The sequence below is a fragment of the Stylophora pistillata genome, chromosome 5, assembly GCF_964205215.1.
Source record: "Stylophora pistillata chromosome 5, jaStyPist1.2, whole genome shotgun sequence".
NCBI classification, from domain to species: domain Eukaryota; kingdom Metazoa; phylum Cnidaria; class Anthozoa; order Scleractinia; family Pocilloporidae; genus Stylophora; species Stylophora pistillata.
Genome location: NC_142523.1, coordinates 9,318,757 through 9,340,330, shown reverse-complemented (window position 1 = coordinate 9,340,330; position 21,574 = coordinate 9,318,757). Strand labels below are relative to the sequence as shown.

The following is a 21,574-nucleotide window of genomic DNA, read 5'->3' as shown; positions in this document are numbered from 1 at the left end:
CAAGACACGGTTTTAACATAATTATAGCACCAGCACTCCACTTAATTTCAGACTTTCCAGTAAACAAAGGAACTTAAGCAAAGAAAAAATTAAAAAAAGAATAACGTGCCACTTTTACTAGGGCAATCTGTAAGGGTCTATACCCTCAAACAAAGGGAAAGGAATACTGTTCGTTACGAAGGAGCTATTAGCTAAAGAACGGCTGCGAAGGAGACGTGGCATTTTCAGGCCAGCGGAGGCAAACACGACACATGCGCGCAGGAGGATGCTGCGAACCACACGCGACAATCGTCTTTCGAGCTCTAACCGACCTCCCATAGTGCCAGGCTCTGTTCACCTCAAACAAAAGCAGATTTGCTTTGTAGAGCATTACACAAATTCTCAAACCATTATCTTGGTTGATTGGGCATCGAATATAACAAAGAGCTGTTTTGATGCTTATGGAAACAAGGGCTTTTTAGGTTGGCAAGTAGTGGCGTAGCGAGGATTTCACACATTCGAATTCTGTGCTCCTTACGTAAACTGGCCCACACTGGTGCTTCATTTTGTATGAAATATAAATATAGAGGCAAGACCGATACAACGTAGATAAGTAAATTTTAAGACGGAGCGCTATATTTCAGCTGGCCAAACCAGCCTTCTTCAGGTGCAGTGGGACTTAGCAGAGAATTGGGGTGATGCTTCATAGAAAGCTGTATGATGTAACAGCGGAAATATGTAAAACTAATTTGATTGACAATGAGATAAAAATAAAAATAGAAATAGTTACCAAAAATAGAAATGAAGTAATATAAATTGGATAAATAACTAGAAATTAATACATTTCTTCGCGAGCGTTAAGGCCATCTGGATAAATAGTGTTGCCTCTTGAAATTAAAAAAGCTTCCCTGGCCTTGCGTATCTAGTCTCTCTTGGAAAACACTTTTTCGATGGCGATTAGCTCCATGTCGTGAGCAGAGTGGTTAGGAGAAGAAATGAAGTGTTCTGCCGCTGTAGTAGGTTTAGATTTAGAGTTAGGTTTATCAATGGTACGGAGGTGTTTATTAAAACGGTCTTTTAAACGTCGTTTAGTTTCTCCTATGTATTGTAAGTTACAGCGGTTACACTAAATTAAGGAGATAAGGTTTTTAGTGTCACAGGTCAAGTGAGATTTAATGGGACGTGTTTCGCCGGTAGAAAAAAAAGTATAGTTAGTAAGACCGTCAGAGATGTAGGGGCAAGTAGTGCAGTTTCTACCACAACGGAAAGAGCCGGGGGGGAGTTGAGGATGGGAAGTGGTAGAATTAGAGGGGAGTTTGGCTGTTACTAATGTGTCGCGAAGGTTGGGGGAGCGTCTGAAGGCGACAACTGGCAGCTGAGGAAAAGCTTTTTTTGTAGCGGTTAGAAGTCTGCAGTACATGCCAGTGTTTTTTGATGATGTTGGGATGCGAGGAAGCGACGGACTAAAAGTAGTCATAAATGGAATACGGTTAGGTTTTTTTACGTCTTTAGTTTGTAAGGTGAGTGTGCGGGAGATGTCAGCGGCGCGTTGTATTTGTTTGGTGACGAATTTATTGCTTTAACCTCGTTTGAGAACTATGAGGTAAGTTGAGCGGCGCGAGTCTCAAAAGCTTTATCTGTACAACAGATACGTCGTAGGCGGAGTGCTAGACTGAGCGGAATAGCTTTTTTGGTATGTAATGGATGGCAAGAAGAGTGCAATAGATACATATGTTTGTCTGTGGGTTTGGTGTAGAGGTCAGTGGAGATGTTACCGTCGAAAATTTTTAGGTTATCTAAACCTTCGGTCCAGACCATAAAGATATCGTCGAAGTATCTAAACCAAGTGTGGGATTTACATGGGGCATTTTTCAAAGCGTTAGGTTCCAAAAGACCAAGAAAGAAAGGTTAGCGAAAGAAGGGCCATTTTGGTACCCATGGCTGTGCCGTGAACTTGGAGGTAATGAGCATCATTAAAAGTAAAAGTAAAATTGTTCATGGTAAGAACCATATGAATGAGGTCACAAAGTGTGACGGTAGGAATAGGGGTATTGGAGGAGATATACAGAAAATGGTCACAAGCATTAATACCTTCGTTATGTGGGATATTGGTGTAGAGGGATGAAACATCAAGTGTAACTAGTAAAGAATTAGGGGCAAATTACCAATGTAAAACAGTTTGTTGAGGAAGTCATTGGTGTCTTTGATATAAGATGGTAGTTTGTGAACGAGTGGTTGGAGGTAGTGGTCAACAAACTGGGATATCCGTTCAGTGGGGTGGCTATTGGATGAGACAATAGGGCGTCCTGGATTACCGGGTTTGTGTATTTTGGGTAAGATGTAAAATCGTCCTGGTCTTACGTCAGTCTGCAAGAGGTATTGTTTTGTTGTTTCGTTGATGAGTTGGTCGTTATGCATCCTGTTAACATAAAAGGTAACACGTTTTTGTATATCAGCAGTGATGTCGTTTGTCAAGCGTTTATACAATATAGTGTCAGAATGTTGTCTGTTGCATTCATAGATGTACCAGATTGTGTCCATAACAACAATACCAGAACCTTTGTCGGCGGGTTTTATAATTATGTCTTTACGTTCCTTAAGTGAGCGTATGGCTTATCGTTCTGTAGGAGTGAGATTGTCCCGGATTCTTTCAGGTTTGTGTATCAACAAGCTCGTGTTCACACCGCGAAAATGACTGATAAATGGAGTATGATTAGAGCCATGCGGATTCTGTGCATTCGCGCGGTTTTTGCCAAACGGAACCATAGGTTTTATCTATTGTTCTATTAGAACATAGCTAGCAGAACCGCGAAATCAAATTCAATATTTGTAAGCGTGCTCAAAATCCCGATAGTGCACGCTGACAGCGTCAGCAAATCGCTTCGCCAGAAATTTTTTTTTCGCGGGAGCGGCCGATTGTTAGCGCGGGAAAAATAATATATTTCGCGACAATAATGGATACAAAAAGAAACTCGGCCTACTAGTCCGAAAACGAAGACAATGTTTCGACCTTTTCCCTTGGGCTAGAGTTCTGAAATGAGGCAGAAAAAGAGAAAAACAAAGGAAAAGGAGACGCGGCATCAGCGCCGTCACGATTCGCTTCAACTGATATTGTTGTCCATTTTTCCCGTCGGATTTGATGCACAATTCTACCGGCTATGTTCTAAAACAATTGGTTCATACTTTCAGCTGTGCACTATCGAGTTATGGAGCACGTGGGAAGTTTGGAGAGCACGGAAGAAGCTAGAGTTGCCCTCGGCTATCGCCTCGGGCAACTCTTACGCTTCTTTCGTGCTCTCCAAACTTCCCGCGTGCTCCATAACTCGATAGTGCACGCTAAAGCATGAACCAATTGTTAAACAACCAATCTTTTCAACCACCAAAACACAACACCATCGACTACAGAAGTGCCATTACTTAACTCCTTTAATAATTAGCCTACTTAGTTAAAGATTACAATACGTACAGCACGCCAAAAGTTACTATGGTTGTGATGATTTAAACTATGAACAATTTTCAAATTTTAAAGAATTACTTCGATGTCAAAACTAGAAATTAAACTTAATAGGTTCTAGAGGAACCATACTCCGAGAAAAGTCCAACGTTCATTGCAATAAAGTCACAGACGATATTTTAAAATTCTGACAGCCAGTGACAGGGTCTAATTGTATATTACATAGACAAAGTTGAATAACATCTGCGCATGTCACATAGACGCCTATAAATCCATAGCAACAGTATGTATTTAACAATTATTCCACCCGCGCTTGTTAGATATGAGATGATAGATGGCCAACGAGGCGCGTAGTGCCGAGTTAGCTATAATCATCCCATATCCAACAAGCGCGAGTGGAATAATTATTCTTTTATTAAAAACACCCCCACGATATTAGACAAATCTTGTCTTCTCCTCTTTTGAGCTCCCTTTTAATTTTAAGCCGACGCGTACGCTTATCATATTTGTAGATTATGGTATATTGGCTCATATATCATAATGGTTAAGTCCATAAAAAGTCTTGAATTGCATTATTCACCGAATCGGTTTTTAATAATAATTGATGTGGCGCAATTTTTAAAAAAAATTGAAAGGATTAATCCTTGATACTTCAAAACCACTTTTTTTAAAGCAAAATATGATAAAACTATCGCTGGGGACCGCCCAGCTGACGTGTCGAGATAAACGTAGCCGAACTTACTCCAAATGCATTTTGACGATCGAACTTCGATGATAGACCGGTTAATATCAGCAAGGGAGAAACTATGGTGTGCAAACGATATTTTGTGCCCGTTTTGAGAGACATTTGAGGTAAAAGTTTGAAGCGTAATTTCTCTACTAGCGTCGTGATCTAGGAGGAAAACCACAGCGCGTTTCAATTTTTTAAATATTCTGCCATTTTTAGTCTAACGTTGCTATGGTTTCAAGAGTGAGCCTCAAAAGTTCTTGAGATTTGAATGGGTTTTTAGCTCTGCCTTTTACAGATCGGTTGCGGCACGTGTCAAACGCAACTGACTGCACTCTAATTGGCTCTTTAACTTGTAATGTTGATCGCTAGAAGTCTGGCTTACAGGAAAATTGTCTTTGGTTTCTTAAATTTTCTACATTACAATGCACCACAATTAGATGTTGCTTGACTTAATCTGTATAAGTATGCTGTAAACTGAAGTCTTGATATCTTTCTTTGAACTCTCAATTCCGATTTGATCTTCGCTGATCTACGAGTAACGAGCCTAACGCTTTAAAGAATTACGAATTTATGATTATTGAACTTTATGTGTTACCAATATTCAGTTCTGCTGTACGTAGCTGAGCAAGTGCATTCTGAACAAATCTCATTTCAATATCTTCAGGGCCAAAGTTCTTGACATAAATCGACAATGCACGACCGTAACACCCTTTTGCTTCTTGGCTGAGACCGAGATAATTGTGCAGAGCGCCCAGGCTTTTGTAAGTATCTGCCACCTTGACGTGTTCCGGAGCAAATATTTTAAGGCGAATAGCCAGTGCTCGCTCGTGACAGTCTTTTGCTTGCTCTAGGTCACCCAGCTGCCGGTGGACAATGCCCAGGTTATTGTAAGACTCTGCGACATAAACATGCTCAGGTCCGAGCTTTTTCAGCCAAACATCCAGCGCTCAGTCGTGACAGTCTTTTGCCTGCTTTAGGTCACCCAGTTGCTCGTGGACACGGCCCAGGTTACTATAAGACGTTGCGACATAAACTTGCTCAGGTCCGAGCTTTTTCAGCCGAACATCCAGGGCTCGCTCGTGAAAGTCTTTTGCCTGCTTTAGGTCACCCAGCTGCTCGTGGACTAGGCCCAGGTTATTGTAAGACGTTGCGACATCAACATGCTCACGTCCGAGCTTTTTCAGCTTAACATCCAGCGCTCGCTCGTGACAGTCTTTTGCCTGCTTTAGGTCACCCAGCTGCTTGTGGACTAGGCCCAGGTCATTGTAAGACGTTGCGACATCAACATGCTCAGGTCCGAGCTTTTTCAGCCGAACATCCAGGGCTCGCTTGTGAAAGTCTTTTGCCTGCTTTAGGTCACCCAGTTGCTCGTGGACATGGCCCAGGTTATTGTAAGACGTTGAGACATAAACATGCTCAAGTCCGAGCTTTTTCAGCCAAACATCCAGCGCTCGCTCGTGACAGTCTTTGCCTCCAGTAGGTCACCCAGCTGCTTGTGGACTAAGCCCAGGTTATTGTAAGACGTTGCGACATCAACATGCTCAGGTCCGAGCTTTTTCATCTGAACATCCAGGGCTCGCTTGTGAAAGTCTTTTGCCTACTTTAGGTCACCCAGCTACTCGTGGACATGGCCCAGGTTATTGTAAGACGTTGCGACATAAAACATGCTCAGGTCCGAGCTTTTTCAGCCAAACATCCAGCACTCGCTCGTGACAGTCTTTTGCCTGCTTTAGGTCACCCAGCTGCTCGTGGACTAGGCGCAGGTTATTGTAAGACGTAGCGACATCAACATGCTCAGGTCCGAGTTTTTTCAGCCGAACATCCAGGGCTCGCTTGTGAAAGTCTTTTGCCTGCTTTAGGTCACCCAGTTGCTCGTGGACAAGGCCCAGGTTATTGTAAGACGTTGCGACATAAACATGCTCAGGTCCGAGCTTTTTCAGCCAAACATCCAGCGCTCGCTCGTGACAGTCTTTTGCCTGCTTTAGGTCACCCAGCTGCTTGTGGACTAGGCCCAGGTTATTGTAAGACGTTGCCACATCAACATGCTCAGGTCCGAGCTTTTTCAGCTTAACATCCAGCGCTCGCTCGTGACAGTCTTTTGCCTGCTTTAGGTCACCCAGCTGCTCGTGGACTAGGCCCAGGTTATTGTAAGACATTGCGACATCAACATGCTCAGGTCCGAGCTTTTTCAGCCAAACATCCAGCGCTCGCTCGTGATAGTCTTTTGCCTGCTTTAGGTCACCCAGCTGCTTGTGGACTAGGCCCAGGTTATTGTAAGACGTTGCGACAGAAACATGATCAGGTCCGTGCTTTTTCAGCTTAACATCCAGCGCTCGCTCGTGACAGTCTTTTGCCTGCTTTAGGTCACCCAGCTGCTCGTGGACTAGGCCCAGGTTATTGTAAGACGTTGCGACAGAAACATGATCAGGTCCAAGCTTTTTCAGCCCAACATCCAGCGCTCGCTCGTGACAGTCTTTTGCCTGCTTTAGGTCACCCAGCTGCTCGTGGACTAGGCCCAGGTTATTGTAAGACATTACGACATCAACATGTTCAGGTCCGAGCTTTTTCAGCTTAACATCCAGCGCTCGCTCGTGATAGTCTTTTGCCTGCTTTAGGTCACCCAGCTGCCTGTGGACTAGGCCCAGGCTCTCGTAAGACGTTGCGACAGAAACATGATCAGGTCCAAGCTTTTTCAGCTTAACATCCAGCGCTCGCTCGTTACAGTCTTTTGCCTGCTTTAGGTCACCCAGCTGCTTGTGGACTATGCCCAGGTTATTGTAAGACGTTGCGACATCAACATGCTCAGGTCCGAGCTTTTTCAGCCAAACATCCAGCGCTCGCTCGTGACAGTCTTTTGCCTGCTTTAGGTCACCCAGCTGCTTGTGGACTAGGCCCAGGTTATTGTAAGACGTTGCGACATCAACATGCTCAGGTCCGAGCTTTTTCAGCTTAACATCCAGCGCTCGCTCGTGACAGTCTCTTGCCTGCTTTAGGTCACCCAGCTGCTCGTGGACTAGGCCCAGGTTATTGTAAGACATTGCGACATCAACATGCTCAGGTCGGAGCTTTTTCAGCTTAACATCCAGCGCTCGCTCGTGACAGTCTCTTGCCTGCTTTAGGTCACCCAGCTGCTCGTGGACTAGGCCCAGGTTATTGTAAGACATTGCGACATCAACATGCTCAGGTCCGAGCTTTTTCAGCCAAACATCCAGCGCTCGCTCGTGACAGTCTTTTGCCTGCTTTAGGTCACCCAGCTGCTCGTGGACTAGGCCCAGGTTATTGCAAGACGTTGCGACAGAAACATGATCAGGTCCAAGTTTTTTCAGCCAAACATCCAGCGCTCGCTCGTGACAGTCTTTTGCCTGCTTTAGGTCACCCAGCTGCTTGTGGACTAGGCCCAGGTTATTGTAAGACATTGCGACATCAACATGCTCAGGTCCGAGCTTTTTCAGCTTAACATCCAGCGCTCGCTCGTGATAGTCTTTTGCCTGCTTTAGGTCACCCAGCTGCCTGTGGACTAGGCCCAGGCTCTCGTAAGACGTTGCGACAGAAACATGATCAGGTCCGAGCTTTTCAGCTTAACATCCAGCGCTCGCTCGTTACAGTCTTTTGCTTGCTTTAGGTCACCCAGTCGCCCGTGGACAAGGCCCAGGTTATTGTAAGACGTTGCGACATCAACATGCTCAGGTCCGAGCTTTTTTAGCCAAACATCCAGCGCTCGCTCGTGACAGTATTTTGTCTGCTTTAGGTCACCCAGCTGCTCGTGGATTAGGCCCAGGTTATTGTAAGACGTTGCGACAGAAACATGATCAGGTCCGAGCTTTTTCAGCCAAACATCCAGCGCTCGCTCGTGACAGTCTTTTGCCTGCTTTAGGTCACCCAGCTGCTTGTGGACTAGGCCCAGGTTATTGTAAGACATTGCGACATCAACATGCTCAGGTCCGAGCTTTTTCAGACAAACATCCAGCGCTCGCTCGTGATAGTCTTTTGCCTGCCTTAGGTTACCCAGCTTCCTGTGGACTAGGCCCAGGCTCTCGTAAGACATTGCGACATCAACATGGTCAGGTCCGAGCTTTTTCAGCTTAACATCCAGCGCTCGCTCGTGATAGTCTTTTGCCTGCTTTAGGTTACCCAGCTGCCTGTGGACTAGGCCCAGGCTCTCGTAAGACGTTGCGACATAAACATGATCAGGTCTGAGCTTTTTCAGCTTAACATCCAGCGCTCGCTCGTGACAGTCTTTTGCCTGCTTTAGGTCACCCAGCTGCTTGTGGACTAGGCCCAGGTTATTGGAAGACGTTGCGACATGAACATGCTCAGGTCCGAGCTTTTTCAGCCGAACATCCAGGGCTCGCTTGTGAAAGTCTTTTGCCTGCTTTAGGTCACCCAGTTGCTGGTGGACACGGCCCAGGTTATTGTAAGACGTTGCGACAGAAACATGATCAGGTCCGAGCTTTTTTAGCTTCACATCCAGCGCTCGCTCGTGACAGTCTTTTGCCTGCTGTAGGTCACCCAGCTGCTCGTGGACTAGGCCCAGGTTATTGTAAGACGTTGCGACAGAAACATGATCAGGTCCGAGCTTTTTCAGCCAAACATCCAGCGCTCGCTCGTGATAGTCTTTTGCCTGCTTTAGGTCACCCAGCTGCTCGTGGACTAGGCCCAGGTTATTGTAAGACATTGCGACATCAACATCCTCAGGTCCGAGCTTTTTCAGCTTAACATCCAGCGCTCGCTCGTGATAGTCTTTTGCCTGCTTTAGGTCACCCAGCTGCCTGTGGACTAGGCCCAGGCTCTCGTAAGACGTTGCGACAGAAACATGATCAGGTCCGAGCTTTTTCAGCTTAACATCCAGCGCTCGCTCGTTACAGTCTTTTGCCTGCTTTAGGTCACCCAACTGCTTGTGGACTATGCCCAGGTTATTGTAAGACGTTGCGACATAAACATGCTCAGGTCCGAGCTTTTTCAGCGTAACATCCAGCGCTCGCTCGTGATAGTCTTTTGCCTGCTTTAGGTCACCCAGCTGCTTGTGGACTAGGCCCAGGTTATTGTAAGACGTTGCGACATCAACATGCTCAGGTCCGAGCATTTTTAGCCAAACATCCAGCGCTCGCTCGTGACAGTCTTTTGCCTGCTTTAGGTCACCCAGCTGCTCGTGGACTAGGCCCAGGCTATTGTAAGACATTGCGACATCAACATGCTCAGGTCCGAGCTTTTTCAGCCAAACATCCAGCGCTCGCTCGTGATAGTCTTTTGCCTGCTTTAGGTCACCCAGCTGCTTGTGGACTAGGCCCAGGTTATTGTAAGACGTTGCGACAGAAACATGATCAGGTCCGAGCTTTTTCAGCGTAACATCCAGCGCTCGCTCGTGACAGTCTTTTGCCTGCTTTAGGTCACCCAGCTGCTCGTGGACTAGGCCCAGGTTATTGTAAGACGTTGCGACAGAAACATGATCAGGTCCGAGCTTTTTCAGCCAAACATCCAGCGCTCGCTCGTGACAGTCTTTTGCCTGCTTTATGTCACCCAGCTGCTTGTGGACTAGGCCCAGGTTATTGTAAGACATTGCGACATCAACATGCTCAGGTCCGAGCTTTTTCAGCGTAACATCCAGCGCTCGCTCGTGATAGTCTTTTGCCTGCTTTAGGTCACCCAGCTGCCTGTGGACTAGGCCAAGGCTCTCGTAAGACGCTGCGACAGAAACATGATCAGGTCCGAGCTTTTTCAGCGTAACATCCAGCGCTCGCTCGTGACAGTCTTTTGCCTGCTTTAGGTCACCCAGCTGCTCGTGGACTAGGCCCAGGTTATTGTAAGACGTTGCGACAGAAACATGATCAGGTCCGAGCTTTTTCAGCCAAACATCCAGCGCTCGCTCGTGACAGTCTTTTGCCTGCTTTAGGTCACCCAGCTGCTTGTGGACTAGGCCCAGGTTATTGGAAGACATTGCGACATCAACATGCTCAGGTCCGAGCTTTTTCAGCGTAACATCCAGCGCTCGCTCGTGATAGTCTTTTGCCTGCTTTAGGTCACCCAGCTGCCTGTGGACTAGGCCCAGGCTCTCGTAAGACGTTGCGACAGAAACATGATCAGGTCCGAGCTTTTTCAGCTTAACATCCAGCGCTCGCTCGTGATAGTCTTTTGCCTGCTTTAGGTCACCCAGCTGCCTGTGGACTAGGCCCAGGCTCTCGTAAGACGTTGCGACAGAAACATGATCAGGTCCGAGCTTTTTCAGCTTAACATCCAGCGCTCGCTCGTTACAGTCTTTTGCCTGCTTTAGGTCACCCAACTGCTTGTGGACTATGCCCAGGTTATTGTAAGACGTTGCGACATAAACATGCTCAGGTCCGAGCTTTTTCAGCGTAACATCCAGCGCTCGCTCGTGATAGTCTTTTGCCTGCTTTAGGTCACCCAGCTGCTTGTGGACTAGGCCCAGGTTATTGTAAGACGTTGCGACATCAACATGCTCAGGTCCGAGCATTTTTAGCCAAACATCCAGCGCTCGCTCGTGACAGTCTTTTGCCTGGTTTAGGTCACCCAGCTGCTCGTGGACTAGGCCCAGGTTATTGTAAGACATTGCGACATCAACATGCTCAGGTCCGAGCTTTTTCAGCGAAACATCCAGCGCTCGCTCGTGATAGTCTTTTGCCTGCTTTAGGTCACCCAGCTGCTTGTGGACTAGGCCCAGGTTATTGTAAGACGTTGCGACATCAACATGCTTAGGTCCGAGCTTTTTCAGCCGAACATCCAGGGCTCGCTCGAGAAAGTCTTTTGCCTGCTTTAGGTCACCCAGCTGCTCGTGGACTAGGCCCAGGTTATTGTAAGACGTTGCGACAGAAACATGATCAGGTCCGAGCTTTTTCAGCGAAACATCCAGCGCTCGCTCGTGACAGTCTTTTGCCTGCTTTAGGTCACCCAGCTGCTCGTGGACTAGGCCCAGGTTATTGTAAGACATTGCGACATCAACATGCTCAGGTCCGAGCTTTTTCAGCGTAACATCCAGCGCTCGCTCGTGATAGTCTTTTGCCTGCTTTAGGTCACCCAGCTGCCTGTGGACTAGGCCCAGGCTCTCGTAAGACGCTGCGACAGAAACATGATCAGGTCCGAGCTTTTTCAGCGTAACATCCAGCGCTCGCTCTTGACAGTCTTTTGCCTGCTTTAGGTCACCCAACTGCTCGTGGACTAGGCCCAGGTTATTGTAAGACGTTGCGACAGAAACATGATCAGGTCCGAGCTTTTTCAGCTTAACATCCAGCGCTCGCTCGTGACAGTCTTTTGCCTGCTTTAGGTCACCCAGCTGCTTGTGGACTAGGCCCAGGTTATTGTAAGACATTGCGACATCAACATGCTCAGGTCCGAGCTTTTTCAGCGTAACATCCAGCGCTCGCTCGTGATAGTCTTTTGCCTGCTTTAGGTCACCCAGCTGCCTGTGGACTAGGCCCAGGCTCTCGTAAGACGTTGCGACAGAAACATGATCAGGTCCGAGCTTTTTCAGCTTAACATCCAGCGCTCGCTCGTGATAGTCTTTTGCCTTCTTTAGGTCACCCAGCTGCCTGTGGACTAGGCCCAGGCTGTCGTAAGACGTTGCGACAGAAACATGCTCAGGTCCGAGCTTTTTTAGCTGAACATCCAGAGCTCGCTCGTGAAAGTCTTTTGCCTGCTTTAGGTCACCCAGTTTGTCGTGGACATGGCCCAGGTAACTATGAGACGTTGCGACATCAACATGCTTAGGTCCGAGCTTTTTCAGCCGAACATCCAGGGCTCGCTCGAGAAAGTCTTTTGCCTGCTTTAGGTCACCCAGTTGCTGGTGGACACGGCCCAGCTTATTGTAAATAAAGGTTTTTTGTAATTCATTACTAGGGTTTCTTAACTCGGCGATTGCTAGGACTGCTGTAAAGTAGCTTCTTGCAGCTGGATATTGAGAGTGGTCCCAGCACATATTTCCGAGAGTTGTAAAGACGTTAGAATAGTCCTGCAAAGTCGATCCACCAATATGAGCGACTTGCGATATTCCTTCTTTAGAAAAGAAGGGGTTTGCGTCTGTAATCACTTTTGCCAAATGAGGGACAATTCTCGTGCCAATGACTAGAGAATCTTGATCCTCAAATCTGGAGAGGGATAAAGCAGCTCCTAGTATGGATTTGATTTTCTCATCCTTTGTACATTTTTTTGTTACTGAATTAGCAACGTAATGGACGACGCCATGCACTCGAATGTACACACCGCTCTCCTCTTCGTCAAACAATAACAATGGGCATCGCTTTATCTTTACGCCAATTGCATCTTTATCTTCATATTCCTTTTCCATTTCCATAATGTACTCGACAGCAATATCTTTTAATATTTGTTGTGGCGCACAAAGAGAGAGAAAAGTGAACAAGTGCTTTATAACTCTGTCGGAACTAATTTCCTTTTCCAAGGCGAGTGTTATTGCTGTGGTCATTGTTTTTGGGTAACTTGGGTTTGTCTCGGCTAGAATGTTCTCAGTTGTGCGTCGCTGTCCTTTTTCAAGTTTTTTTAGATAGTCGGTCCAGCCGAAGTTTGGAGCTATTTTACCTTCCCGAACTTGTCTTACATAGACGGCGGCGCCGGCCAAAGCAAGTGGCAGGTAGTCCAGATACCGTGCAATTTCTTTTTCCATCTTATCATCAGTGACACCAGAAAGGAGCCTTAACAAAGAGCTGGCATCGTCAGGAAGCATCCCTTCACTTACTGATATTTGCTGAATGGAAGAACTTGTCAAAGGAATAGACGCGGTGTCTTGCGTTGTTATCAATAACTGGCCCCTCATCCATTGCTGGTTTGCTAAATCTGTCAAATAAGTATATACCTGGGACAGATTAGTGACATTGTCAACTACCAGTAACCACGAAGTGTAAAGCCCAATTTTTGCGCTTATCAGGGTCTTGAGACTTGCAATTTTCTTTTCTGTGTTCAGATCTTTGGAATTATAAGTGTCTGTAACTGAGTAATCCGGACATTTACAGTTTCGAGCGAAAGAGACATACGACTCCAAAAGTGTCTCTGAATTTTCTGCATTAAGCGTCATAACAAATGAAATCCCAGAGGGAGTTTCTTTGCTTTCGTCGAAAAATTGCTTAGCTACTAGTCGAGCCAGCTGAGATTTTCCACTTCCAGGGTTTCCTGATAAGTACAAGGTGCTTAAGCTGTGATTGTTGGAGCTTTTGAGTGCTTTGAGATGTTGTATGATTTTACCAACATCAGATTCGCGAGGGGAGACGTCATGTGCAGGTTCAGGGGGGAGAATGCAAAATGGGGGAACTTTGGTTTGCAGCTGTTCTTCAAGCGTCTGCCGCTGATTCTCTTTTTTTTCAAGTTCCTTGTCTTTTTCTTCAAGTCTTGTTTCTTTTTCAACAAGTTCCTTTTTTTGTTGTTGAATTTTTGTCTCCTTATTTTGAACCTCCTGTTGAAGGTCGTTAACTTTCTTCAAAACATTTCTTAACTCTTTCGTGGGGAAACTTGTCTGAGTTTGGATTGCACGGATTTGTAGAGTGGGGAGACCGAGTGCGTGAAATGCAGTATTCACCTTTAAAATATCATCTTGAAAATCTCTGCTGGATAGGATGCCTCGTGGTCTATGCGCAAAGTCTTCATTACGAAATTTTCTGAGATCATCCACATTTGACTGAACAGCTGGATGGAGACTGCAGATGGAATCGGAATAAAGAATGGCATAAAACAGCATGGTACAATCCCATTCCGCTCTGTCACCATTGATCATAGTTTTCAAGAGAAGGGCGTTTCTTCTTCGGTTTCGTGGGGATTCATGGCTCTCAAAGTCCATTCCATTTTTTGGTGCATCTTTCCATTCTCCCAGGGTTGCCTTGTAGCGATTATCCCATTCTTGTTTGAAGATTGTTCGAAGGCCCTCAGCTAGTACATCGGTGACAATGCAACAGATCCTGTAGTAATTCAATTGCTCCTCAGTATATTCCATTGGAGCGGCCATATTCAATCAGACCCTTTCAAAAGCAATGTCGCCATTAGTCAAGTCAGTTAGTTATATCACTTTGTTTATCTTTTCTAAGGACTAAGAATTTTTAAACTTGTCTAAACATTTACTACGATTAAGTTGGGTAAGACACGGACAAGGTTTTGGGACGGGGATTTGACCATAAGGTTGTCAGGGGAAATTTTATTCGTTTGGTAACCAAATCTCAAAAGCTGTGGGTCGCCAACTGTCAAACTTGGAAGGGGGTCTCAATGGGGTTAACCGTCAACCGTGAAATGGCCAAAATATTAACCGTCAACCGTCAAAAACTCAATATTTCTATCGTCAACCGTCAAATAAGCAAGCCAATGTTAGCCGTCAAATGTCTCAGATATCCTTAATTAAGAACTAAACGATTGCCTAAACTGGGGTCAACATCTGTTGTTCATACATTTACGTAAGTCTTTTAACTCCGCGACCAAACTGACTTCCGGTGTGGAAACACTTCCGGTGTCGGAAAACTATAGTCATCTCTATCAAATAGGTGTTACAAATTAACAGTTCTAAACAACCACGTCATTATGAAAAATGACAGCCCAATTTGACAGCCCAATTTGCGCGTTTAGTTGGTCTTATAAACGACATTCCAAAAAATTACCGTTAACCGATGTATGACCTAAAATTTAATCGTCAACTGTAAAAAGGGCTCCGTTTAAACCGTTAACCGTCAACGTGAGCCCCATCTTGGAAAAAAAGTCAAACGACACTTCGCCTATATCAAAAACAACAACAACAAAAATAATATTTTAACCTCAAAACTTGGTCGCCAAACTTTCGTCGCTTCTCACTCACCTGAAAATGGTAGTACGCATTTGTTAACTGGTAAGTTTGTGCTCTTTCTTTATACTCTTTCGTCTCCGATAGAGTACAAAAGGGGGGAGGGGAGGGAAGTGGGACTGTAGAAAACTCACTGCCAGAGCTTTCTGGGGGGATAAAGTAAATTGTACTGTGATAAAATACGGTCATTTTCACATTCCCACACAGATAAAAGATTTCCCCAACCCATCATGAAAAGAAGAACGGTTTGCAAACACACAATTTCTAAGCGAGTTTACCAAGCTTTTCTGGCTTTGCATCTCATACAACAATGACAAAGATCGAGGCCGCGGAACAACATACCCCTTAAGCGACCTGATACTGGCTCGGCCAATCCCAGCGTTCATTTAGACGCAGTATTAGCCAATTCGTTTATTGGCAACTCGTTACCACTAATTCATTTAATTGATTCAACAGTCTTTAACTGGCGTCAATCGAATACGATTCAAGTTTCCTAGAGTGGTGAAATTCAAATTTAAAAAATCTGAACAAAACTTTTAAAATATTTTAAGGTAAGAAAAAGCTTGTAAGAGCAATTTAAGTCGTCACATAGAACGAGGTAGTGGTTCATAGTTCTTTTCTTCCGTTTCCGCATTAGTGATCATACTGAGGTCGTTATCATCAATATGTAATCTGCGAAATCGTCTTGAAAAACGACATATAATAACCGACACTATAGCTGGCGAGAAACCTTTCTCTCACAAAAAGATAACATCACATATTAAGGGTCATGTTTAGACACCAAACTTTTTACGAGAAATATTAAATATTGTTATATACCTAGACTTTCACTCAAGAAAACGAGCACTGTGTGTCCCTCCCGCTTCCTAAACTTTTAACCGTTACTATGTTGTAAATTGACATATCAGCTCGTGGCTATGGGCCACGTGCTCGTGTAGCACTCTTTGCACATAAAATAATTAACAATCCAACAGGCATCCCGGCAAGTTTTTTCTTGAACTCTACCTCTAGCTTCTAACTTCGATAGCCATTACACTAGATTTGTATCTAACCTTAACTTCCGTAGGCCTCTAACACATAACAATTAGGGAGCTTCTACTTTTACTTTCATTGCACCGAAAATATGAGAGGCTATTCCACTGCATCTAAAAAAATTATGTTATTATCGCTTCTCCAAATAATTCAAGCTATATCTTCGAAATTCGCAATCTGCTTCTTAGAATGCATTGACTCAGTTTACTTTAGTTTCTTTGTTCTTAGTCTCTGTTTTTTTGATTCATTAAAATTCGCGTATCTACCAATACTTGTTACTTTGGCACCTTTACTATCAGTACTTATACAACTGCAATGTAAAAAAAAATTAATTCTCCTTCTTTTAAACTTAATTTAATTTTTATTCATTTATTTACTTGTTTACTCATTTCTCTTTTCTCTTGGTTTATAATATTAACTTTGTATAAATATCTTGGTTAGTGTAAATATAGAATTAAAGTAAAGTAAGTCATGTGTAAATGTTAAGATACACCAGTTAATTACACGTGACAGTGGCCAACTCGAAAGCTATGTTACTTTGGTCACTGTGCACATTTTACTTTTGATTATTGATGTAATTTACTGTTTCTTATATATTCTGACTTTTGTAATCTGTAGTAACCTCTTGAAAAAGTGCGAATAAAGACTTTGTTGTTGTTGTTGTTGTTGTTGTAGCAAGAGATAAAAACAAGTTGAGTTGGGAGCAACGTGAGCGGTGTTGTTACGAATGAAAATTATTTAAATATCGAATCAACCGAGTACAGTTGTCGTCCGGCAACGACACTGTGATTGGTTGATTCTTGGTCAACGTGCCCCTGATCAAATACATATATCTTATTAACCAAGCGCGAGGGCTGAACTGGAAGAATAAAGGCCCGAGGTTTTGACAGTACGGACTGAGCGTAGCGAGGTCCGTACAAAAAAGACCTAGGGCCGATATTCTTCCAGTAAGGTCCCGTGCAAACTTGGTTAATAAGAGATTTATCATACGACTGAAGATCAAAGGGAGACAAGTGCGGTATCATTCGGGACCATTCGGGACAGTGCCTGGTCCAATACTGAGAGACTATTGACCGGCAATAGAGCCTTTTGATTGGTTGATTTTAGTTATCGGCCCTCTGACTGCCCGAGTCGTGTAATAAAAATGTATCCCGACCGGGATACAATTTGTATTTGTATGTTTTTGCCATATGGGAAAGTCTAAATATATAACATAACAATTATGTATGGTCCCTCGGGAAACTAGTTAGTTTTTTCACCTAGCTAACTGTTTTCCTGTTTCCCTAGTTTTGTATACCTAACTAACTGTTTCCCTCGGGACAATACAGTAAGTGTGTAATGTAGGCCTGTTTATACAGGCGCCGATGTTAAGTAATGTCCCAAAGCAGTTCTCTCGACAGTTCCTGGAAAACTGCTTCCTAAATCCTTAAAAGAATTGCTTTTGCTTCAGCATCAAAGCATTTCCATCAGAGTCGAAATCAGTTGTTCGAGATTCATGAAAAATTGAGTGAAAAAAATCTTAGGGCGAATTTTAAGTATAGTATATGAACTATTGGAGCCGAGGTATTAGATTCGCTGATAAAAAGGTCGGAGCTCTTAACCGTGTAGAGATCGCTTAATCCTTTCATTCCCAAGATCTCATTTGTAATTCTCCTTACTATCTGCCATACAATTCTTACGATGTCAGTTGAGGGAATTTGGCATTGAATCAACTAATAGTCCCCTAAATGCCTATTACGTGTCTGCTTGATAGTGTATTGATTTTGTATGGAGAAATTCTGTCTTCATCACTCATGGGAGTTAAATGCTTAAAAAGCCCTTCACTCTAATTAGCAAGCACAGAAAGAGAAATATTTAACCTTTAATATTAACGTAAAGTGAAACCGCAGAATCCAATCTGGTGAACGCTTAATTAAGGAACTCTTAGAGAAAAAGTTACCCCGGGTTTAAATCTCACAATGTTATGAAGTGTAAACGATATTTCGTGCGAGTAACGGAATTACAGAAACTGCACACCCACCCTTCCCAGCAACAGTCAACTCGTAACAAGTAAGGGTGACTGTAAGGTTCATTGGGGGGGGGGGAGGGGTAATCTCGAAGTTGCTCACATTGATCAAAACAGATGCGAGATTTAAGGCCCGTTTAAACGGTTTTAACATTTCACTAACATTCGTTCCACAAATGTTGAACGGATGTTGAGCAAATGTTGAACGAAAAAACAAATTTGTGCGGAGGCCTTTCAGAGGCCCTTAAAAGTTCTTCAAATGGTTTTATAACGGAAAAGTTGAGTCGATGTTGAATGAAAGTTTGAACTGATTTAAACTTGATTCAACGCGCTTTTAACAAGGTTTTAACATTTTTTACGTTTTCAACAATGTTGGACGACCTGTTCAAACGCACCGAACATTTGGTTCAACAAAGCGTTAAGTGCATGTCGAAGCAGATGTTGAAACCATGCATTTAACGGGCCTTTACAGTTGAATTAGACCAAAATTGAAACTATCGGTTACATATTTATACTTTAAGAAACACCTAATTGTGAATTTATAGTCACAAAATTTGGTTTTTGAGGGGGGTCCGACAGAGTATAAAGGGAGGGCTATATAAAATTGACTTCCAGTTACTCGCTGATGAGGGGGATGGTGATCATAAGGATATTGTAAAGCTTTATGGGGGGATAAGGTAAATTGTTTTGTGATACAATACGGTCATTTTCACATTCCCACACAGATCAACGATTTCCTCGGCCCATCACGGAAAGAAGAAAGGTTTGAAAACACACAACTTTAGGAAAATTAAGGAAGCTTTTCTGGCTCTGCATTTCATACAACAAAGATCGAGGCCGCGCGAGACAACATGCCGCTTGAGCGACCTGGTACTGGCTCGGCCGATCCCAGCAATCATTTGGACGCAGTATTAGCCAAGTCGAGTAATTACTGGCAACTCATTACCATTAATTAATTTAATGGATCGACATTCTTCAAATGACATCAGTTGAATACGATCTACATTTCCTAGAATGTTCAAATTCAAATTAAAAAAAAAAATTGCGAACAAAACTTTTAAAATATTTTAATGTAAGAAAAAGTTTTTAAGAGCAATTTAAGTCGTCACATATAACACAGTGGTTCATCGATCTTTTCTTCCTTTCCGCGCATCAGTGATCATACCGAGGCCATTATCATCAATATCTTATCTGCAAAATTGTCGTGAAAAACAACAAATAACAGCCGGCACTAGTCTGCAGAAATCGTTTCTGAATTTTATTTATCATATCCAGTAACTATCGAGTACTAATTTGAAATTTCTTCTGTAAAGTAGCCCTTGGGAGATGTTGTTTGTAATTTGTTTACTTGACCCAGCACAGTATGTAACTTGCATCCGTAATGATGAATAAAGTAACTGTATGTATATAAACATCTAACCACTATTCCAGTTACCAATCTACAGTAGTATCCTCGTAATTCGGGGAGACGTAAAAGGATTCGGGTTAGCGAAGGTTCGAGGTATCGGGACAGGAGTTGAATTGCAATTGTTCTATCATAATTAATAACGAATCCTGTATACACTTCTTGCACGATCGAGAGTCGTTTCGCACATTTAGTTTGTTCCGTCTAAGAACGTTTACTTTAGAAGGTTTAGCTAAATGTGTCACGTTTTCATAAATGTTACCACGTTCTTATCGATAACGAGTAAAGGTTGGGACGAGTCAATCAGCTCTGTTCAGACACCTACCTAAAGTTAACGTAGCTCCATTTTCTGCCTTTAAAAGCACACAACACACAACCCACAATTCCTCTATTCGCTCCGACGAAGGGCTAACGCTCGAAACGTCAGCTTTAGTAATCGTTACGGTGGCCAATTTACCATTTCAACTTTGTTGATATATCCAAATTATTTTATTACCTAAAGTTAGAGTTATTAGGGTAAATTTGAGCCAAGGGAAAGTATTATCAGTTTGAGTCAACCGAGTTCAAATCGACTATTGAAGTTAATGATACAAAGTATGCCAAAATTGTCGGTGCGTTCCATTCAAATCCTTGAGAAAAGATAAGAATAGACGAAACTTACGGGATCACATGTTTTGGGAACTGACGAATTGAACTCCCAAAATCTCAATTAACAGAAGAAAAGTAGTTGAATTCCGCAATCTTCGGTAGAATCGCGAAGGTAAACCAAATATTTCAAAATCAGCGAGGCGTGTTCATCTCGTGATGTTCATCACAATGCCTCTCTTATTACAACTTTAAGTAATTATCAGGAGATGGTTAACACTATAGACTCACGCTGTAAAAGCCATGCAGATGTACCGGAACACAAGAGAAATTTATATCAGAAAAGAGTTCAAATCCCAGAGCGCCGTCCTGGTTCACTAAGTGGGAGTTAGGGGTAGGACATTTCCTCTGCCCGCTTAGTTCTACGGGTATCTAGCTATGTGAGGGTGGGTTAATCTTGTACCCAGATGCTATGGTGTAAATGTAATGTAAAAGGTCTGTGTACGATATAGTATCTCAATCCTCGTACCCAGACCATTCATGGCCAAGAGGTTACAGCCACACAGTGGGATCTGGGTACCAAATTAAGATAAGGATAACATGTGGCCACCGCTGCAGCAAAACAAAGACAGATCTGAAAATGCCCAATAATTCAACAGACAGTTTACTTTCTCATGAAAGTGACTTATTGCGTAATCAGGAAATTTTAGAAATTTACTCGTTTAATGAAATGAATTTTATAAAGTTACATTTATTTAATGCTATTCTTCGAGAAAACTCAGAAGAGGAGTTTGTTGTGTCCAAGAGATTATAAACCTGAATAATCTCTTGTTAAATATGCCTTAAACTGAATCACCATCTTTGGAAGAAAGACCGAAAGCTGGAGAGCTGTTCATTTGTTGCTTTATGAACTTCAAATCTTCCAATTACTTTTCTAACTATTTAACCACTGAAATTATTTTATCATGAGAACGCCCAGCAAACGCTCATACGCGGGAGAATTATGCTAATTTTTGCCCTCGCACCCTTTTGTTCCACCACTGTGGCAAATTTTGCATCGAAATATCTTAAAGAATATAAAAAAAAGAAAAGAAAAGAAAACTCTTGGAAATAAATCCCCGAATCGATAAACGACACAGCATGGTAACATTATTGTCCGAAGAGAAATATTTTTGCCTCCTTTTTTTGTTTTCTTTTTTGAAGAGGGGGGGTGAATGCTTTTCAAGGAATGGTCATTATTTGTCGCCTACAAGAATGAGGGGGGGGGGGAGGGGGGTTGAAGGATGTTGCTTGTATCACAGTAAAACTTACCTAAGGCCTTGCTAGGGTTCTATGATATTCTTATGGTTCCAATTTTCTGATTTTCTGAACCTCCCTCCCATCCTCTAAATCCTTTATATCTCAAAACCAGGATTACGGCTAACCAGGCTGGCTCGTTTGACTTGGAATCACAAAGTTGATTACAAACGCGCCAAGATCTCGGTAAAATCGAGCCAGCCCGGCTTATGTAAACAGGCCCTCTGTTAGTGTGTTAGTAATTAAAATGTGTCGATTTGTCGTAGCCTGCTAAAACCAGAACAAAAGCACCAATGATTTTCGTTATTTTT

The 21,574-nt window shown here is 43.4% G+C and overlaps 1 protein-coding gene across 1 annotated transcript; it reads right to left on the bottom strand.

The window, feature by feature from the left end:
- Positions 1-3,387: 3,387 nt before the first annotated feature.
- LOC148730136 (uncharacterized) lies at positions 3,388-18,045 on the bottom strand. Its single transcript, XM_088760950.1, has 2 exons — positions 7,777-18,045; positions 3,388-7,651 (listed from the first exon to the last, which is right to left on the bottom strand). The coding sequence occupies exons 1-2, from the start codon at positions 14,119-14,121 to the stop codon at positions 5,801-5,803; spliced, it is 8,196 nt and encodes a 2,731-aa protein (XP_088617076.1). The 5' UTR covers positions 14,122-18,045; the 3' UTR covers positions 3,388-5,800.
- Between the last annotated feature and the right edge of the window lie 3,529 nt (positions 18,046-21,574).

Bases quoted from the DNA above. Each gene is read 5' to 3' on its own strand.
- LOC148730136 (XM_088760950.1), bottom strand. From the start codon at position 14,121: ATGGCCGCTCCAATGGAATATACTGAGGAGCAATTGAATTACTACAGG. The intron at 7,652-7,776 runs GCAAAAGACTGT...GACCTAAAGCAG, and splicing joins GACTGGGTGACCTAAAGCAA to GCAAAAGACTATCACGAGCG.